General features: G+C 40.2%; 1 protein-coding gene across 2 annotated transcripts in view; it reads left to right on the forward strand.

Annotated features, from left to right (window-relative positions):
* aopep (aminopeptidase O (putative)) overlaps positions 1–17883 on the forward strand; it is an 80467-nt gene extending 62584 nt beyond the window's left edge. For both annotated transcript variants that reach the window (XM_067612605.1, XM_067612615.1), the window contains exons 15-18: positions 1464–1580; positions 7883–7969; positions 8078–8226; positions 17129–17883. In XM_067612605.1, the coding sequence (XP_067468706.1) occupies positions 1464–1580; positions 7883–7969; positions 8078–8218 (345 nt within the window). In that variant the 3' untranslated portion in view covers positions 8219–8226; positions 17129–17883. The remainder of the gene's footprint in view (positions 1–1463; positions 1581–7882; positions 7970–8077; positions 8227–17128) is intronic.
* The last annotated feature ends 749 nt before the right edge of the window (positions 17884–18632 follow it).

The raw sequence follows: 18632 nt of genomic DNA on the forward strand, positions 1-18632 counted from the left end.
GAGTCGATAGAGGGTGAAGGGAAGGACTGGATATCAGACTTTCCACAGAGTTAGATAGTCATCAGCGTTAGTCTGTGTGTGTGTGTGTGTGTGTGTGTGCGTGTGGCAGGAGTGGTACAGTAGTAGTTTGATTTGACCATTTGCCAGCTTGAGTCTGGGTGTTATTCCCTCAGCTCCAACAGCTACATGCTGAAATACTTCCTAGTTTAGGTCAGGTATTTCCCAGCAGCGCTAAGGAGGTTGTTTACCAAAGATAGCTCTAAATGGAAAGGCTTTTTACTAAACATATGTTGCACAAATGCAGCCACTTACTTTACTCTCGCTGAATGTGTTTACCAAATAAAAGACTTTTGTCTACCTCTTTCTCTGTCACTTTTCTCCCTTGCTATATCACTCGCGCTCTGCTTCACTCAGTCACACAGGCAAACACTTCATACCTATTTTCACATTAGTCTCATCGGAGCCTTTAGCTATTAATTGTGTCCCAGACTGGGACCAGAGAGAAAGTGTGGCTGGGAATGCTGGGTGTATCCAGGAGAGAGGCAGGCAAGGCTGGGCACAGCTCTCCCCGGAGGAGGAAGTCGCTCTCTCATATCGCTGCCCACATCCATCCTCAGAATAATCGTCTAAATTCACCGCTGAGTTTTGACTGTCCCTGATGGTGTTAGTCATCTGAAGAAAATAGGTTGTTTCCTTTAAGGTTTACCTCACAATAACACAATGAGTGCAAGCGCTATGAAGACGCTACAGTGAGGTATTTCCTGTTTTTTTGGAACTGTTTCTTCTTCCAATTCCAAATTTTAGGCTCCGTCATTGCTGCAATCAGGGACGTCATTCCGGTTTTACAACCTACAAAGAGTAGATGTTCTGTAGATGTTTCCTTTTTTTTGGCAGTATGTCTCCCTGAGCAGCAGCTTTTTGTCCCCTTACAGTACTGCTCATTTTGTTTCTCTATAATAGGACAACAATATATAGAAAATTACAACTTCATTGCCTTGTTTCACCTCTCTTTCCTGCCTTGGTTCATATCCTGCATCTGTCCTCTTTTGCCTGTTTTTGTAAATATTTCCCAGTTGGAAGAGATTCAGTCAGTTTACCATATTTATTTAATTACCAGTTTTATTATGCTACCGTTTCCTCCGTTTGAACATCTGAATTAATTGCCCGACTGATATTGGCGTGTTTTTTCATTAAGCTTTTCCAGCGCTATAAAGGAAATGAAACTTGTAGAAAATAAATGTAAATGTGTTTGCAAGTGAACGCACAGTATGTCTCCATAATTTAACTAGTTTAGTAGTTTGAAGTTGCTGGTGTAATGAATACTTGCAGATGTGTGTGGTTATTACAGGATGATGTGACATTTTTGCACATAATATTCAACAGTTTGCCTTAATATGTTTTTATGAAGGAGCATGGATTAGTCAGAGCTATTAATCTCATGAATCGTTTTGTTTTGTCTTCAGGTGACATCAGACCAACTTGTGATGCTTTTGGAGCTTCTTTTAGAGGAAGCGGACCTGAGCGTGACAACAATGCGCACACTGCAGCGAACCTACGACTTACAGAATCAAGACGCTGAGGTAAGACCACACACCATCAAACACTTTCATACAGTATATTCACCCACACAAACATGCTCAGACAAGTGAGTATAATGCATCCACCAAGCATCCAAGCACCATAATCTCCACTTATACTAAAAAAGTAGAAGGTTTCCTCTACTTTCCCCATCCCAAGGCACAGCGCTTAGTAATGTGTAGTAAATTCTCCTGTAATAGCAGCTCTCTTCTTTACAGCCACCATTACTGACTAAATCCCTCAAGTATTCGCTTCATGTTTTAGTATGGCACAAAGTTCCTTAATGGTACTATTAACGATGTATGTGTGTGTGTGTGTGTGTGTGCGTGCGGGTTTCCTTGTCTGTGTTTGTGCTCTGCAGCTGTGTGTGTTGGCAGATCAAGAGTTCTTGAGAGTACAGGAGCACAAGTGTGAAAACACAGCTGCGGCAAAGCCCGTAAACTGTCCACGCTAACCTCCGTTGTTAACACATGGCTCATCATGAAAAGAACAATTTGATACATATTCAGTCATTTACAAGTTCTTATTAATTATATGAGCTGTTTTGTTGGGGCAGTAATGTATATAATGGGGCTCAGATGTTCTACTGTACAAAGCTAGTTAAAGTTGTCATTGTATTAAATCCAGACATTTACATGAGCATCTAAGTATTTTTATTATACTTACGATAAACTCACAGTCAGGCCACTTGCTTAAGTTGTCACAAATAAAATATGTTGTTTCTAATTCTCATTTTAAAAATATATATTTTTTAAAGGGTTGGTATGGTGGGTTTTGGGATGGATTAGGGTGATAGTGAGGGCTCTCCTGTGCTGTAAAATTACTCAATTCTATCTCCTCAGTCTTTTTAAGTTATTTGAAACTTTGAATTTCGCAGCTCAAGAGCGAGAGATGTTGAGGCGGAATTCGTTACTATGTCACACCAGAAAGTCAATTCAAATATCCCTAGAAAACTTTAGCATGAGCCCACCCCTGCCGTAACTTCTGTGGTTGGAGTTTCAGCCAGAAGGCGAGCAAAGCAGGTCTCTGGAAGTGTTGCTGGTTGTTCACCAGCTAAAATGTTTCCAGAGAATGCAAATTTAGGTCAGGAATGGCTAAAATTCATTTCTGGAGACGATCTTGCCTCCATTACCAGCAAATGGTTGTACGTGTGCACACATTTTACCGCCGACTGTCTGCTTAACGAGACTCAGAAAGAATTTTAAACTTTTTAATCTTCAATCTTTGGATGAGGTTTTAAAACAAGCACACTCATAAACATTTCTTTCTGTTACTCAGCTAAAGGAATATAATATATATGTGTTAAAGCTAAGCTAGTGACCTCCGGCTACATTTAAAATAATGACTTTTTCTTTGTTATGAAACTTAGACACAATCTTACTGTTCTGAAACATCCTTTTGGAATCTAAACTGTGCAACAACAGGTTCTTCCCCTTCCCATTCATGATCACCATTGTCTTACATCTCCAGCTGCAGCCATAACTGCAGGTAAAGATGTGGCGTAAGGGATTTTGCATTATTAGGTAGTATTCTGATTGGCTGAGGGACACCACCGATAGACAATAATGCTGGAGGACAGAGGGGAACATGGGCTGTAAGGAAAGATGCATTTAAAGAAATATAAAAAACTTTTGGCGAATAAAATGTCAGATATGTTTAGAATAGACTCAGTATTTATAAAAATGAGTCAAATAAGGCAAAAAAAAAAAATTAAATTATAAAACCTGAAATCTAAAAGCATAGTCATAATTTGTTCAAGTGATTTTACTCACCACTTTAGGTTATTGTCTTGCTTTTAATTTTTTTTTTTTTAGTAATTGGCCTCGTAATGCCAGAAGCAAGGCCACTTTGTGTTTGGCCTCGGGTCCAGCTTTAGCTGTAGGCCTCTTTAGCAGACTTCCTGGCAGATGAAAGGAGGATCTCATCTGCAATTTCCAGGAAAAACTTTCAGTGTTTGCTAAAAATACACAGGGCCATTATGCACATAGTCATGCATGGAAAAACACACACTTGCTACACATGCGCGCACTCTCTCTTACACAAACATACACACACCTGCACGCACCTGTCTCAATGCAATGGCCCAGTCCTAATGTTAGTAATCTCATTCAGAAGAGGTCAATCACCTACACGTCTCTCCTAATAAAAGTGGCCATTTATTCTCCTGTCTGCCGCGCTTTCTTTTCAGTCTTTCTATCGCTCTGTCTCTCCCTATGATTCTCTTCATCTTCTCTTTCTTTGTCTGGTACTGCATCCTCTTTACGAGATAGATGATGGATCGGTTTAAAATTCTTGGATAAATACTGGAATGAGTGCAGATTGGCTTCCATAGCCCCTCACTATTTACCTGATGGAGAATGAGAGCTTTTCAAAGTGTACTAGTACTGGATTATTAGAAATGACTGTTATGGCTTTTAAAAGGCCTTTAGTAATATGTCTCCTCAAAACACATTGTCTTATGACTAAACACAACGTGGACTGTGCAACCAAAGGAAAAATTATACTTTTAAATCAAAACATCCAAACAGATCACAGTAAATCTGCAATTCTTCTGATGATTCAGATTACAGGAACAGGTTTTCCTGTTTTGCCATTTTAAAAGATATTTTCTCATCATTTCAACTTGAACTGGTGATAGTATTTTGTATTTGTTGTAAAGTAGCATAGCATGTTGTCACATATTGTCTCACCACCTGTTGGTTTTTGTATAACTCCAAGCAGAGGAGAGAAGTTTATAGTGAAATGCTGTACAGTGAAAGGGATGAAGGAGCTGTCTCTGAGTCAAAGGTGGTGTGGAGACAGACTGTTGTGCAAGCTTAAGTTTCTGTGTATGTGACGTTCACACACACACACACACACACACACTATAGTGAAAGGAAATATGTGGCCGACCACCAGTGTGCGTGCAGTGGGACCGCTTTGTGAACGGTGTGAGTGACTGTGAATACATGTGTGAGTGCGTCTGTGAGCCGGAGCATGTGTTTGCATGTATGAGAGAGAGTGCGTGACTTTGGCCCACTTCCTTTCATATGAGCCTCATGTGATGTGTGATGCTGTGTGACTATGCATGCGCGTGCACACGTGTACGCGTGTGTATGCGTTTCGCTGTGTGTGCACATTTTTTGATTTTGCGAGAGCTGACGTGCATGCGTGTGTGTCGAAGGGCATCTGTCGGTCAAGCACATAGGACACATTGTCTGCTGTTGCCCAGGCAAGGTTTACTCCTCCAGTGACTGGAGACTTCACCGGACCACATCAAGAACTGTCTGGTTCCTCCAGCCACAACATGTGGAGGAGAGGAGACAACAGAACAAGGAATTATTAAGAATGAATGAAGAAATGACTAAGAAAGAACAAACAAAAAGCCTACTGAAGTTTATTTGTGTATCCTTTAATCACCATTCACATGCCCACATTAGACTGGAAACAAAAACAGCTTCTCAAATGGACAAGAACCCCCCCCCCCCCCACTTCCCCCGTCCAAACAAGGTCTCTAATGTGAAAAATTGGGAATTCAAGGCTTAAGAAGTGCCAAGATAGGAAAATGTAGGGAATCATAGATATGAGGTTGAAAGTACAGCTGAAATAAGTAGTCTACTAATCTAATAGTCTATAAATACACAACTACTTGATAATTGATTAATTGGGCTTTAGGGAATTGTGCCATTTTTCACTATTTTTTTAAATTATTATTCGGTGAATTGAGAAAATAATCAGCAAATGAATCAATAATGGCAATAAATAAGTTAAGTAAGTTAGTTGCAGCACTAGTTGAAAGACGGACAGTATGAAAAAAGTTTTTATGAGATTCCGACTGTAGGAGGTGAGAAACGTTCGTTCGTCATGGTAAGAGCGAGCACACATGCAGTACGTTAGTATCAGTCGTCGTAGCTTTTCTGTGTTAGTGTCGGGATCGGTGGTGGTGCTGGTGGTGGAGGATGAAGGAGGGGTGGGGGGTGCAGTAATAAATGAAGGAATGTCACTGTGTAATTGCATGTGCTGTCAGAGAGAGGGGCCCAGCGAGAGGAAACCAAGTAAAAAGGGGGTAAGGAGAGGTGCACCAGGCAGCTGCTCTGCCCCAGGGCTCTCCCCAGGAATGTAACCCAGCGCAGGGAACAGCTGCTAGGGCTACGCAGGCCAGAAGGGCAGGGCTGGCACCAGAGGGTACACATACTGTACACACTCCCACATTCATGAATACAGACGCATGCATCCTTGTTGTGGGCAAAAGTTAGAAGAGCATGTTACACTCAACTTACATCCTTTGCTTTTTTGTCCTGTCTGCTTTCGGATTGCAGAGTAAACAGAGGCAGAGAATATATAGAAAAGGGAAGATTTTAAATTTGGACAAAAGAGGAACTACACTACAAAGCCCGTCTGAGATTATTTAGCAGGTTGCAGAAGTAATGGGTGGATTTAAATGTGGCTGTTGTCAATGAACAGTTGCTCAGTCTCCATTCTCATACTGCATAAACAGGTGGAGGGTAGTGCAACATTTCAGGCACAACCTAACAAAGCAAAAACTCCTATTAAAGGATCAGTGTGTAGGATTTAGCGGCATCTAGCGATGAGGTTGCAGATTGCAACCAAATGAATACACCTCCTCTCCCCCTCCCCTTCCAAGCATGTAGGAGAAGCTACAGTGGCCACGAAACTTGCGAAAAATGCGAAAGGCCCTCTCCAGTGTTTGGTTTGTCCGTTCTGGGCTACTGTAGAAACATGGTGGTGCAACATGGTGGGCTCTGTGGAAAGGGACCTGCTTCCTATGTAGATATAAAAGGCTCATTCTAAGGTAACAAAAACACAACTATTCTTATTTTCAGGTGATTATACACAAAATAAAACATACTTATGAATATTATATTCAATTTCTGCCATGTCTGTTCCGCTAAATGCCACTAAATCTTACACACTGATCCTTTAAGAGTGTGCACACATTTAAACAGCACTCAGGTAGATCCATTTGGCACCTTTTCAGCATTTCTAGATTGCTACCTTCCAACACAGTGCTTTAAGAAATGCCCAAAGCTTGAGCTGTTAAAATGGAATCAATCGCCAAAAATCCCACGCTTGGTCACTGTACTCTCCAAAGGACTAGTTTATTATCCTGAGTGTGTGGAGACAGTTATGGAGGAGATTGAAACACCCACGAAAAACCAGCCAAAGGAAACTATCAGGCCTTAATGTAGTGACAGCGCTTTAAAAGATTTCTCATCAGGTTTTTTTTTTTTTTTATCGTTCTCCTGTCTCTTTTATCATCCTCTGTCTGTCTCTTCCAGAAGAGCGTATCCATATACACGTGTACACACGCACAGACACACACACACACACACACACAGGCACACACGCACATGCATGCTCATAGCAGATGATGAAGGATGATGGCTGAGGCAGGGACAGAGCCAGTCTCTGATCTCTCCTGTAACCGCGGCAACAGAGCTCCTATTGATCCTCTGGGAGAAAGGCCAGGCATTAGCTTTCACACACACACACATACACACACGCATACAGTGAAAAATACACCTATACATACACACATATACACACTGTGAATATACACATACACATAGTCAGAGAATGAAATTGAACTTTTAAACATGAACTTTAGATTGAGACGGTTTCCTTTCTAAAACAAAGTTCACATCTGCTAAATCCTCCGATCCTGGATGAATCTATTCATTGTCAGCAGAGCAGCTTTCAGCTTTGTCTCTCAGCTTGTCAGATGAGCTGTTTGTCTTTTGTTACCATTTCACATTAATATAAGTGGAGCACACTGGCAAAAAGCATGGAAGTAAAATGTCTTCCAAAACTTTTTAAATCCTAATAAAAGATTACATATTGCAATCAGTGGCATTCTGCTGAAATTGAATTTATCCCTTCAGTTTCATCGTCTTTAGCAAGGCTGTACCAAAGTTTGACCAGAGAGCTTTTATGTGGTCATCTTCATCAGTTTAAAATTAAGTAAAACAATAATTACAGGAACTATGGTCATCTGAAATGGTTTCAAACATGACATCATGGCCATTTAAGGACTGAAATGGTCAAGTGCAATTATTTTGATTTATAGCTTTGGTTTTAGTGAGAAATTGTGGGATTTTTCTGTAATGCCTTTTATGTTTCCCTGATTAATCTTTTTTTTTTTTTTTCATTTCTTGGGTCTGTTTTGGTCGATTACTGTGCTGCCATTTTGGCCAGACGTCTCTTGAAAACGAGACTTTCTATCACCAGGTCACATTTAAAAGAAATATATAGTTGTTTTTTTTTAAAAATGTCATTAATAATTGTCATATTTTTCCTCTCACAGGTCCGACATCGTTGGTGTGAGCTGGTGGTCAAACATGGACACACTCAGGCTTATGGAGACGTGGAACACTTCCTGGTTCATGACCAAGTACATATACACAACTGTTTAAAGCATTGAATCAGCTTAAGAGACAAGGCTCTATCATCAGAAGAGAAATAAAAATGAAAGTGATTTTGTTGTTTGTGTGTGTTCTAGGCCATGGGTGTGTATCTGTATGGGGAGCTGATGGTTCAGGAGGATCCTGAGCAGCAGGCTCTGGCCCGTCGCTGCCTCTCATTGATCAGTGAAGAAATGGACCAATCTGCACGCAGAGTGGTGGAGGAGATGGTCCTATGACATTGGAGGTGAAGTCTCATTCTCAGTTCCCTGATTTACTTTCAGCTACAAGAGTGTGACATTAAATTTTATGTCTGTGGTAGCAATCCTTTAAAACCGTTTGAGATGCAAAATTGAGCCAAAGCAAACTACATTTTTGATCTTGTTCTTTTGCGCTTTTATTCTTGTACTTGTTATCCCAAAATCAACATCCATTCAGCTTAGCGGAGCTCTAGTTTCATCAAAATGATATTGGCTCTCATTGGTACCGAATATGGAGAGAGAGAATTTATATTAACATGTCTCCCAACAAAGTGAATCAGTAATGTTTGTGTACGATTGTAAAAACAGAAGATCTGGCAGTCTGCTCAGGGTTTTCAGTCGCTTTGTATTCAGAGTTCAGTTTGCAACAAAATGCCTGATAATAGGCTAGTGAGTTCTACTTGAACCACCCGTGGGGAACAGATCCAGTAACATCGGATGGGCTGTAGAATGCAGTAGCAGCGTTTCTCAAATATTCTGTCATCTTATGATGTGACATTGAGATGTCAGACTAACTATTGTTATTCTTCTTCAGTTTTTTTTTTAAGTGTTTCTACATTTTACAGACAATATTCGTATCTCATATCTAACCTTTTAGTCTGAGATGGCGTCTGTAAAGGAAAGCTTTGTGTTTAATTGATCCTGATTCCATCTGCCCCGGCGGACAGTCCACTCTTGAGTCACTTGGCTACCTATACAGCACATTCCTTTCTGATCCCACTGCGTGTGTGTGTGTGCATGTTTGTAGACTCAGAATGGGGCCTTTTCCGTGGCTTCACAGCAGCGCCGTCAGGATGTGTTTGTCAGAGAAGGAATTCGGGAATGTGTTCCTCAAACAAACGAGAGAGGGAAGAGAGAAAGAGCGAGAATGGGTCAGCGAGCGTTTTCTAAGGGGCTCAGAACCGTCTCCACTCAATGTGGGGTAATTTTTCTACTGTTGACCCTGAAATTCCTCCTGTGTGTGTGTGTGAGGGTGTGTGTATGTGCAACCGCAACTGTCACCCACTGGGCTTTTTGAATACTCAGAACAGCGAGGGGTTTATTGGTCTCACACTAAATGAAGGGAAGAGAGAAATGTATGGTTTAGACAGACTGACAGAAAGAAAAGGGAGGAAGAAAAAGAACGGAAGGGAGGACTGGAGTGAAGACAGGTCTCTTTGATGCTGGTGAGCTTTTAATAACAGTCCTGCTTTTACTGACACTAGCCTTTGAATAATGGCAGAAGGCAATTAAACAGATCTTGGCTCAATAATTCAACTATAGTAACCAAACTAGTCTTCAAAGCTGCTGAACAATACAGTTGTACAGTGGATTTTTAAGAGGATTTTTTTGGGTGGCATTTTGCCTTTATTTGATAGTTTTAATAGATGAGAAAGACAGAACAGAAAAGAAAGGAGGGGAGAGAGAAAGTGGGATGATGCAACAAAGGTTCACAGCCAGAATTTGGGGCATTGCAATTACATGGCATTGCTCCCTAAACCACAGGGATGCTCCATTGTTTTAATTAAAGCACCTGAAAACTTGGATCATAAAATATGACGAAATAAACAACAATACAAATTTAAGTTAAAGGGGAAAAAAACATGCTATTATATATACATGCTAACATGTTATTGTTTGTTCAGGTTTTAACACTCAAAAACTGCCTCATTTGGACTGTGTGGGTGCGGTTTGATCAGATTTGATTGACAGCGGCATCTCCATGTCGACATCACTGATATTGTTGAATTCTAATTGGTAATTTGTGACCTCAGCCTTGTCCAAAAGAGCCCCACCCACTTCAAACTAGTGAGAAAAGCAAGGGAAAAAAAACACAAATGCACATTTCAAATGTGTGTGTTCATGCAAAATCTTATTGTTTATAGAATGAAGCTGGTTTGCGAAAATAGATTTTAGAAAGTAGAAAGTATTACTGGACATATCATATAGCCTAACCAGTGTATCCCCAGTTCGACTCCAGCCATGGTACTTAGTAGTATGTGGTACTCCTCTCTCTCTCTCTTCTCATGCTTCTTGTCTGTTTTACACTGTCACTATCTAATAAAAGCAAAATGCCAGTAACATAATTCTCATTTAAAAAAAAAAAAAAAAGATTTTGCTTGACATTTTATTAAAATTAAGACTTACTCTGATCTCTCTCTGTTCCACCTTTTCACTCAGAACCAACCTCTGAAATCAACCAGCTGTGTTATTATCCAGCACGCCCCCCCAATTCAGCCAGTATGAGGTCAAACAAGGCGTCTGTGACCTTGGTCAACACTGGCTGCGTCAAGAGCCACTGCTAAATACTTATCCACATAAACCTGAGTGACTTACAGCACTAAATCCTTTTTTAGGCCATGACCAAGCCAGTACAAGACAGGCTTTTATCTTCAGACACAAACTTACACAAACACACACACACACACTGAAAGAGACAGCTTTATGCATTTGCACAGGATGTGAAAGGCTTTCTAGACAAGTACTCGGCATCTGGCTCACTCCTGATAAATCTCTCTGACACGCACACGCACGTACGCATACAGCACACACGTACGTATGTAGCGCCTATCTGTCTGTGCCCGCAGATCTCTTGTCATCATCCTTCACTCCCTCACTACACCTCCCTGTGGAGCCTCAACACAAGTACAGGAGGAATGAAATGGAGCGGCAAAGACGCACAAAAAAAAAAAAAAAAAAAAAAGAATAGAAGAAAAGGAGCATTTAGAGATGAATATCCTAACTTTTACTTTTGCTTCCCATTGGATTGAACCAAACAAGCCTTTGTAAACATCAATGGATCATGCTGTTCAACTCAGCTCAGGTCCAGATCTCTCTCCAATTAAAATGATGGATGAACCGACCCCCTCACTGCTTTTTCATATTGTACTGTTGGGAGATGGATTTATGTTTTACTGCCCAGTTTGTGTTCCCTCATCATCCTTTCTTAAGTAGAACAGTCCTCCCTGTACCCTTTACAACCTCACACCCTCATACACACACACACCCACCCCAGTACAGTGGGATTAGGCTGGGGCAGGCTGAGAGGGTTTTAACTGAAAACAACATGTCTGTCAAGGCGCACTCCCTGCTCTGTTTCTTAAACCTAAAAAGCACAACCCTTTAAAAGGAGAAGGGTGGTCTCTCCCTGTCCTTTCTTTTTTTTTTTTTTTTTTTCCCCCTCCCTGCTCACTCCCTCGTTCTTTTCTTCCCCCGGTACATGCCTCTGGAATCCCTCTTGATCCGCTTAATGAGGGGCATATCGCCGGGTTAGCCGAGCGTGGCGAATAGAAGAGGAGGAGAGGGGTAACCAAGGAAATAGTGTGGGAGAGGGAGAGAGGATCTACAGGTCTGGTCTTTCATGACTGCACTCTGATGGCAGGCGTAAAGAGAAAAAGAGAAGAGGAGAGAAAGTTAGAGATCTTTCATATCTGGGTGTTGCAGGTTAGCGATGGACTGGAGCTGGACTTGAGGATGTTGGCAGAGAGAGAGAGAGAGAGAGGGAGAGGGAGAGAGAGAGAAAAAAAAAAGACAGAAAGAAGATCTTGTTCTTTTATGTCTGGGCTGTGAGGGTTCCTGGCGTGCTGATTTGTGACTTATGATAAAATCACATTGCCAGGGATTACCACACAGCCCTGACCCAGCCGGCTGCCATGGCAACCAGAACCCCTCCTGTACACACACATACATACACACACATACACACTAGACTCTCCGCAGAAACGAAGACATGATTATCTAGGAGTGTGTGTGTGTGTGTGTGTGTGTGTGTGTGTGATTTTGTTTGAGGAGTTGATGATTTGGAAGTGCGGAGCAGAAAAAGGGATGATGAGGGAGCCAGAGGGTCTTGATACGGGTGTTTTGTAAGAGAGTGTGTGTGTGTGTGTGTACACGTCAGTCAGCCAGACAGGTTTTGTATCCTCTCTCCAGCCAGGCACAGAGCTTAGCTGATTGGTGAACAGTGATTGATTTCCTCTTTGTTCACAGTGGCTAAGTTCTGCACCTGAGGAGAGCATGACCCAGACAAGCAGACAAAGGAAGAAAACAAATGGGTGCGAAAGAAAGACAGAAAGGGGAAAAAAAAAAATGTTCTTTAACTTTTTACAGTGGCAGTGTGTTGAGCCTTATTTTCTCACTTCATTTATCTAATGTGTGTTTATACATTCGTCACTTCGTCCTCTGTTTTCTCACCTCTCTATGTGATTATCCTGCATCCTCTTTCACCTTTCCCTTCTTTCTTATCTCCTTTCACTCTCTTTCTCCTTATCCCCCCCCCCCCCCCCTACAGTTTGGTCTAACCTCAGTCTAAACAGCTCTCTTCTCTTCTCCCCACAATTCAGTCTTGCTTGCGTGCCTGTAAAACTTTCCACCGAGACCCTCTCACTCATAACAATTAAACACACAAGCCTCCTCACAAATTCAAAACGCCGTGCAACGTTACTAATGAGCACCACGCTACGCTCTCCTGCTTTGTCTGTTGTTCTTCTCCCTCCTTCTTTCATCTTCCTTTTCCTTGCTCTCTACTTCCACCCCTCCGCCTCTGTCTGCTTTCAGTAACGTAGTATAAAAGCTAATCCTGCAGATGATGCTGGTTTGCACGCTCTGTAGTTCTAGCAAAAGGTGAGAGCCAAGTATATCAGGAGAGAGAGAGAGACTGTACTTCCACTACTAATGAGGCCTGGGGAGACCCAAACACTACTAATGCTGCTGACAGATATTTCATCAATCCTGGAGCATCATCATCATCACCCTCATCATCACCCTACATCTCTGTTATACGCTCTTTCTTACAGCAGACACTCGGCGTGTCAGCAAATTCATACTAGAGCCGCAACGATTAGTCGACTGACAGAAAATGAATCACCAACTATCTTTTATAATCGATTCATTGTTTTCAGTCATTTTGCAAGAAACAATTCTCTGATTATAGGTTCTCAAATGTGAATATTTTCTGGTTTATTTAGTTTTCTATGATAGTAAACTGAATATCTTTGGTCGGGACAAAAGAGGACATTTGAGGACACCCTGGGCTTTGGGAAACAGCGATCAATTTTTCACCAATTCTTTTCAGGGATTTTTCACCATTTTTGGACAATGACTAATTGATTAATTGAGAAAACAATCAACAGATTATAATAGTAATGAAAATAATTGTTAGTTGAGCTCTAATTCATACTACATACTAATTCTATACAGTATATATTACATATAATGGGTTTCAGCAGTTGATATCCAAAAAAAAAACATTCTAGAGTTTATATGTCTATACGTGCAACATTTGACGTCAATCAAACCGCGACTTTAAAATGTCACCACCAATTAAACTTCAAAGAGAAAATGTAATTCTTCAGATTTTATATTAATTTTTTTGTATTCCAAGATCTGTTTCAACACAACAGTATTTTTTTCCCAGCTGTTAGCAGCTACTCCATTTCCTTATGTGTCCATCAACGGTGCACTCAAAAATCAGCCATATTTAGTATGCATACAATGTGGTTTAAATATACTTCATTCAGTCACTTTTCCGGTGTGATACACACTAAACCTGCCTAGAATGAGTATGGAGGATGGAATTGGGACATGCTGTCTTGCTTAGGAAACTCTTTAAAGGAACAGTTTGGCATTTGGGAAGATATTTGTTTTCTTGCGAAGAATTACATGAAAAGATTGATGCCATTCTAACATCTATCTGTTAGACATGAAGATACTGTCAGCAGCCAGTTAGCTTAGCTTAGCACAAAGACTGGAAACGAGGGGAAACGGATAAGGCTGGTTCTGTCCAAAGGTAACAAAATTTGCCCACCAGCACCTTTAACGTTCACTAATTAATATATCATATCTTGTTTGTTTAATACGTCTAATGAAAATGAAGTGTAAAAGTGACAAGCTGTGGTTTTACAGAGGGTTATGGTCTGGACTACTTCTTGGCTGAGTGCAATGACTTGCCGGTGTCAATCTCCTCATGGAAATCTCCGCAAGAAAGCAAATATGCACATTTCCAAAAGTGTTGAACTATTCCTTTACCCTAACAGCTGAGTTGAGATACAGAAGGGTAACTTGTTTAAAAAGCTTGACAGGGCCTGCAGCAAATCAGTGCATAAAATCATCCTTTAAGTACTTAAATTGCCTCAGGTTTTAAACTTCAAATCACTTTGGCAGTGAAAAGTGCCATCTGTGCATCTCTGGCTGATATGTATTGATTTGTGATCTAATCTCAGCCTCAGGAAGCCAAGATACAGAGATCCATAAAGCAGATGGATTCTCACAGAGCGCATCTCCACACTGTGAAGGAAAACAAGACTGAGGCGACAAAGATAGAAATCTTGCAACCATTTTGGAGCTTTCCATCATTTAGGGATGTCAGTTTCACTTTATTGGGACAATTTAGTGTTTCTACAGTGGATTTACTGCACAGTATAAGCTGCCATTGTTTGTCTCAAGATAGGAGAAACAAAAGGCTGTGATCCTGTAAAACACCCACTGATAACAAGAAAAACAGGAATTCTCAGTTGGGTTACAGCGCACGCTTTGTTTCAAGCATGACAGAGTGTGCTGAGAGAAAGTTCCCAAATTAGTCAAGATAAGCTTCAACACAAAAAAAAACAATGCAAACTAAAAGGTGTCTGCTTGCAAGATGAGGTTTCTTAGCAGTATCAGCAGGTATATCATGGGAGTTTCTATTTCCTGTGCACCGTCTGTCAACACAATGATCAATAAATCTCATTCTGTCCGGTATAGATAGATTTGTATTGGAACTGTTGCACAAAACAACCTTCATTTGCATCTTCCTACCAAACAAAAAGTATTTTCAAAAAACGAATTCCTGCCAACGGCATTCATCAGCAACACCCAATCTGTCAGTAACCGCAGCTGAAATATTATGCAACGATTTACTGACCCACAGTAACTCACTGTATAACTTTAGCTATAATTTGAGTGTAGTCTGTCATATCATACTGGAGGCATTTCAGAGTCCACTTTTATACCAGCTAATTGTAATGCAAAGCTTTACTGTTCTGGACCGATTTTCTCCCTAATCAAAACCATGACAGATGGTTGAAAATGCATTTTAAAACTGGTCAGTCTTTTTTTGGCAATCAGAATCTGAGCTGTGAGGAGGTATTATAGCGCTCTATATATTCACGACGACAAAATGGCGACTAAACGAGGACAGATGTGTGAATTAGAAATGAGGGCCATGTGGAGCCTGCCATTTTTAGACCTATATTTAGGGCCTGTTAAAAGAGTAATGACCATCAAAGGCCTGTAAAAGAGAGGAATTGCCATCAGAGCCCATATCTAAAAGGTGATTTATTACACTCTAATGGGAGGGAAATGGTGCTCTGCACATCAAAGGACAAAGCAACATTGTATAAAGACACCGAAAATAAACTTATTCGGCCCACGCCACCCACAGCCTCTTTTCTTCACGCAACTCAACTTGACTGATTGTCTCTTTAATGTTGAGTATATTTTGTGGAGCTCCTGCAGGGGTTTGTATTAGATTCTATTTCAAAGTATATGTTGGCAGTATTTACATTTTAAGTGAGACAGTATGTATGCAGCTCTTCACAGTGGAATGTGATTTTGATGGATTTATAGTTCGATTTTTACGATTTTGACTCCTAAAATAGTCCTTTTTATGCCAACTACTGTATCATCATTGTCATTTTGGAGAGCTTCTATCATCCAGCAGTGGTCTCGCTGACGCTGTGGTGAGGTTTCTACCGTGTCAACCGCACCTTTCACCAGCTAGTGTAATCCAACAATCTTTGCAGTTTAAATGAACCTAGTGTGGTTTCTTGAGGGTTTGGCAAAGCAGAATGCTGCCTGAGATGCAGTCTGAGTTGGCACTGCTTTTTGATTCATTACAGACACTGCAAAAAATGGAAAAAAAAAAAAAAGTGTTCTAAGCGAGCCAGTGCTTCATGAGAAAGAGAGAGATTTGGGCTTGGCTTCCTGTGCCTACTGAGCTGATAATCAGTCCTATAGAACCACTGGCTCAGTTCAGCAGGAACAGGAGTCCAGTCCATTTACCACCGATCCAGAAACCAACGCTACTGAGGCACTGGTCTCAACCTCCCTTCAACAGATCACAAAGAATAGCTGCTGCTCTATTGTACATATTAGTTTTTAGGGATTTTTGGGTCTGAGACGTCTTTGAGAGTTGCTGATAAATCAGCTCTGCCAATATTGGCTTATCACAGATATATCATAATTGATTAATATATGAATCTGTTGGTTGATATTTTGATACTCAAAAAATGTTTTAAGACAATTAGAGAGGTTCATACTTGTCAAATGTGAGGATTTGCTGTTTTTGTCTGTTTTAGATGACTATAACTTTAATATATTTAGGTTTTGAATAGTTGGACGTACAAAACTAGCAATTTGAAGATGTGATCTTTGGTTTCTGGGATTTTTTTTATTATAGATGAAATACTTAATTGAAGAAATTATTCATTGTGAAAATAATTAATATATATGCATTAGCATATACATCGACTGATTAATAACAAGAAATTGCAGCAAAGAAATGCCAAAAATATGCAAGCAGTTCTTTAGAAACACTAGAGGGTACATATAAGTCCTGTACAGTACATCCCGAATCTTTGTCACAAATCTTTAATAAGTAAATTCCTCATCAAAAATGTTTGTTATATTTTTGTGTAATAAATGCATATCACCTGGAACGTTATGTGATTTTTTTTTTTAAACCTTTCAAATATTGGTATCTGCCTCAAACATCCAGTATCGCAGCATCTAAACTGAATTATTTGTGCTGATTGAACATGCACAGTATTCATTGTTTGTCTTTAAATCAGGTAGATAACAACAACAGCCAGAGGATTGTAGGCATCTAACAAATGTTCTGTAATGCTCCAATCTACACATATCTTTCTCTTCCAGGTTGCTAACTACAGACGGAGATAACAGGAGTTTGGCACACAGGACGTATGAGGGTCCAGCACTCACCTCCTCTTCCTCTGTAGGAGAGGGGACGCTGCAGGATCGCTCAGCAGCGTGAACACCAGAAGGCTGCGCCCTTACTCCTGCAGCCGAGGCCAACTGGCAAGGTTGAGAGCACAGCAGTTCTGCTCATTGAAGTAAAGAAATTGCTGGTATATTTGAAGCACTAACAATACAAGCTGTTCCCGCTGAGACACAGTGTTGACTAAATTATTGCTCTGATCAGTGATTAAGAAAAAAAAAATGTTACACTGTTTGATCTGTTTATATTTGAATGATAGGTAATGGAAAATATTTTGGGAGATATTTGATGGATAAAGACACCTCCATCCATGTTTAAAAACCTGAACTTCTGTGTTTAAGTTAGTTTCTGTATATTACGTGAAATGTGTGTGAGCCAGCACACATCTGCATATGAGTTCATGTCTGTTTAGTCTGAAGCCATGATGTGGTTCTTAAGAGTTTAGACTGGAAATACTTTCAGGTTAGTCATGTTTTTATACATAACAGATTACTTCACTCCTGCCTGTAACGACACTGGAAAATATACAACCGACGACTCTCAGGGTATTTCTATAGTTGATGGTTCAGTAACCGCTGAGCAAATAATAATGGCAATTTTGTTTTTTCTCAAGAGAAATTTTCAGTTCAACTTTTTGATGTGGTCATGTTAAAATAAAAAATGTTTCTTAAAATTGTTGTATGGCTTTTCTTTCTTTCTTTTTTTTAAGATTATTGTTTTGTTTTTTTGCCTTAATTTGACGGTTAAAAGTGCAGTGAGAGACAGGAAGCATAGCTAGAGAGAAACAGGGTTATGACATGCAACAAAGATCTGTGGTCAGTAGCGAACCGCAGATGCTGTAGCAAGAGGAGCCTGAACATCAGCTAGTGCCTAATGGCTCTTGTACTGATTTTATATGCAACTAAGCATAAAAATCATAATCATATACTATAATAAGGGTATCTGTATTATTGAATTAAGCACTTTTCTTCACAAAACCAGTGCAGAAAACTGGACAAGATTATTTTTTTTAGGAATTATGTCATTAAGCAAGAAGACATCCACCTTCACTGAGCACCCTGTAACAATTCTGTCTTGTAAAACATGCCACATGAGTCCACCTGTCCATAAGGAATTGCCGAAGTAGTAACGTCCATGATCCAGAGTCTATTATGTCAGTCAAAGCTGACAAATCTGGAATAAATACATCATGTACTAAATTCAAAACAAAATATCAATGATCCCGAATTATGCAAATTTTTGTTCACAAATCACAAATAGGAAAACTTACTGTATGTTTTTGTTTACATTTATGTCCAACTCCAGCAGTGGTTAACCGTTTACGATACTGACACATCATGACAAAGTTTTCTAGAAGCAGAATATTCTCAAATGGTGGTAATTTTTAATGTCTGTACTTAAAATGATGGATCAAACATAAAG

Source organism: Thunnus thynnus, chromosome 2, assembly GCF_963924715.1.
Source record: "Thunnus thynnus chromosome 2, fThuThy2.1, whole genome shotgun sequence".
Taxonomy (NCBI): Eukaryota; Metazoa; Chordata; class Actinopteri; order Scombriformes; family Scombridae; genus Thunnus; species Thunnus thynnus.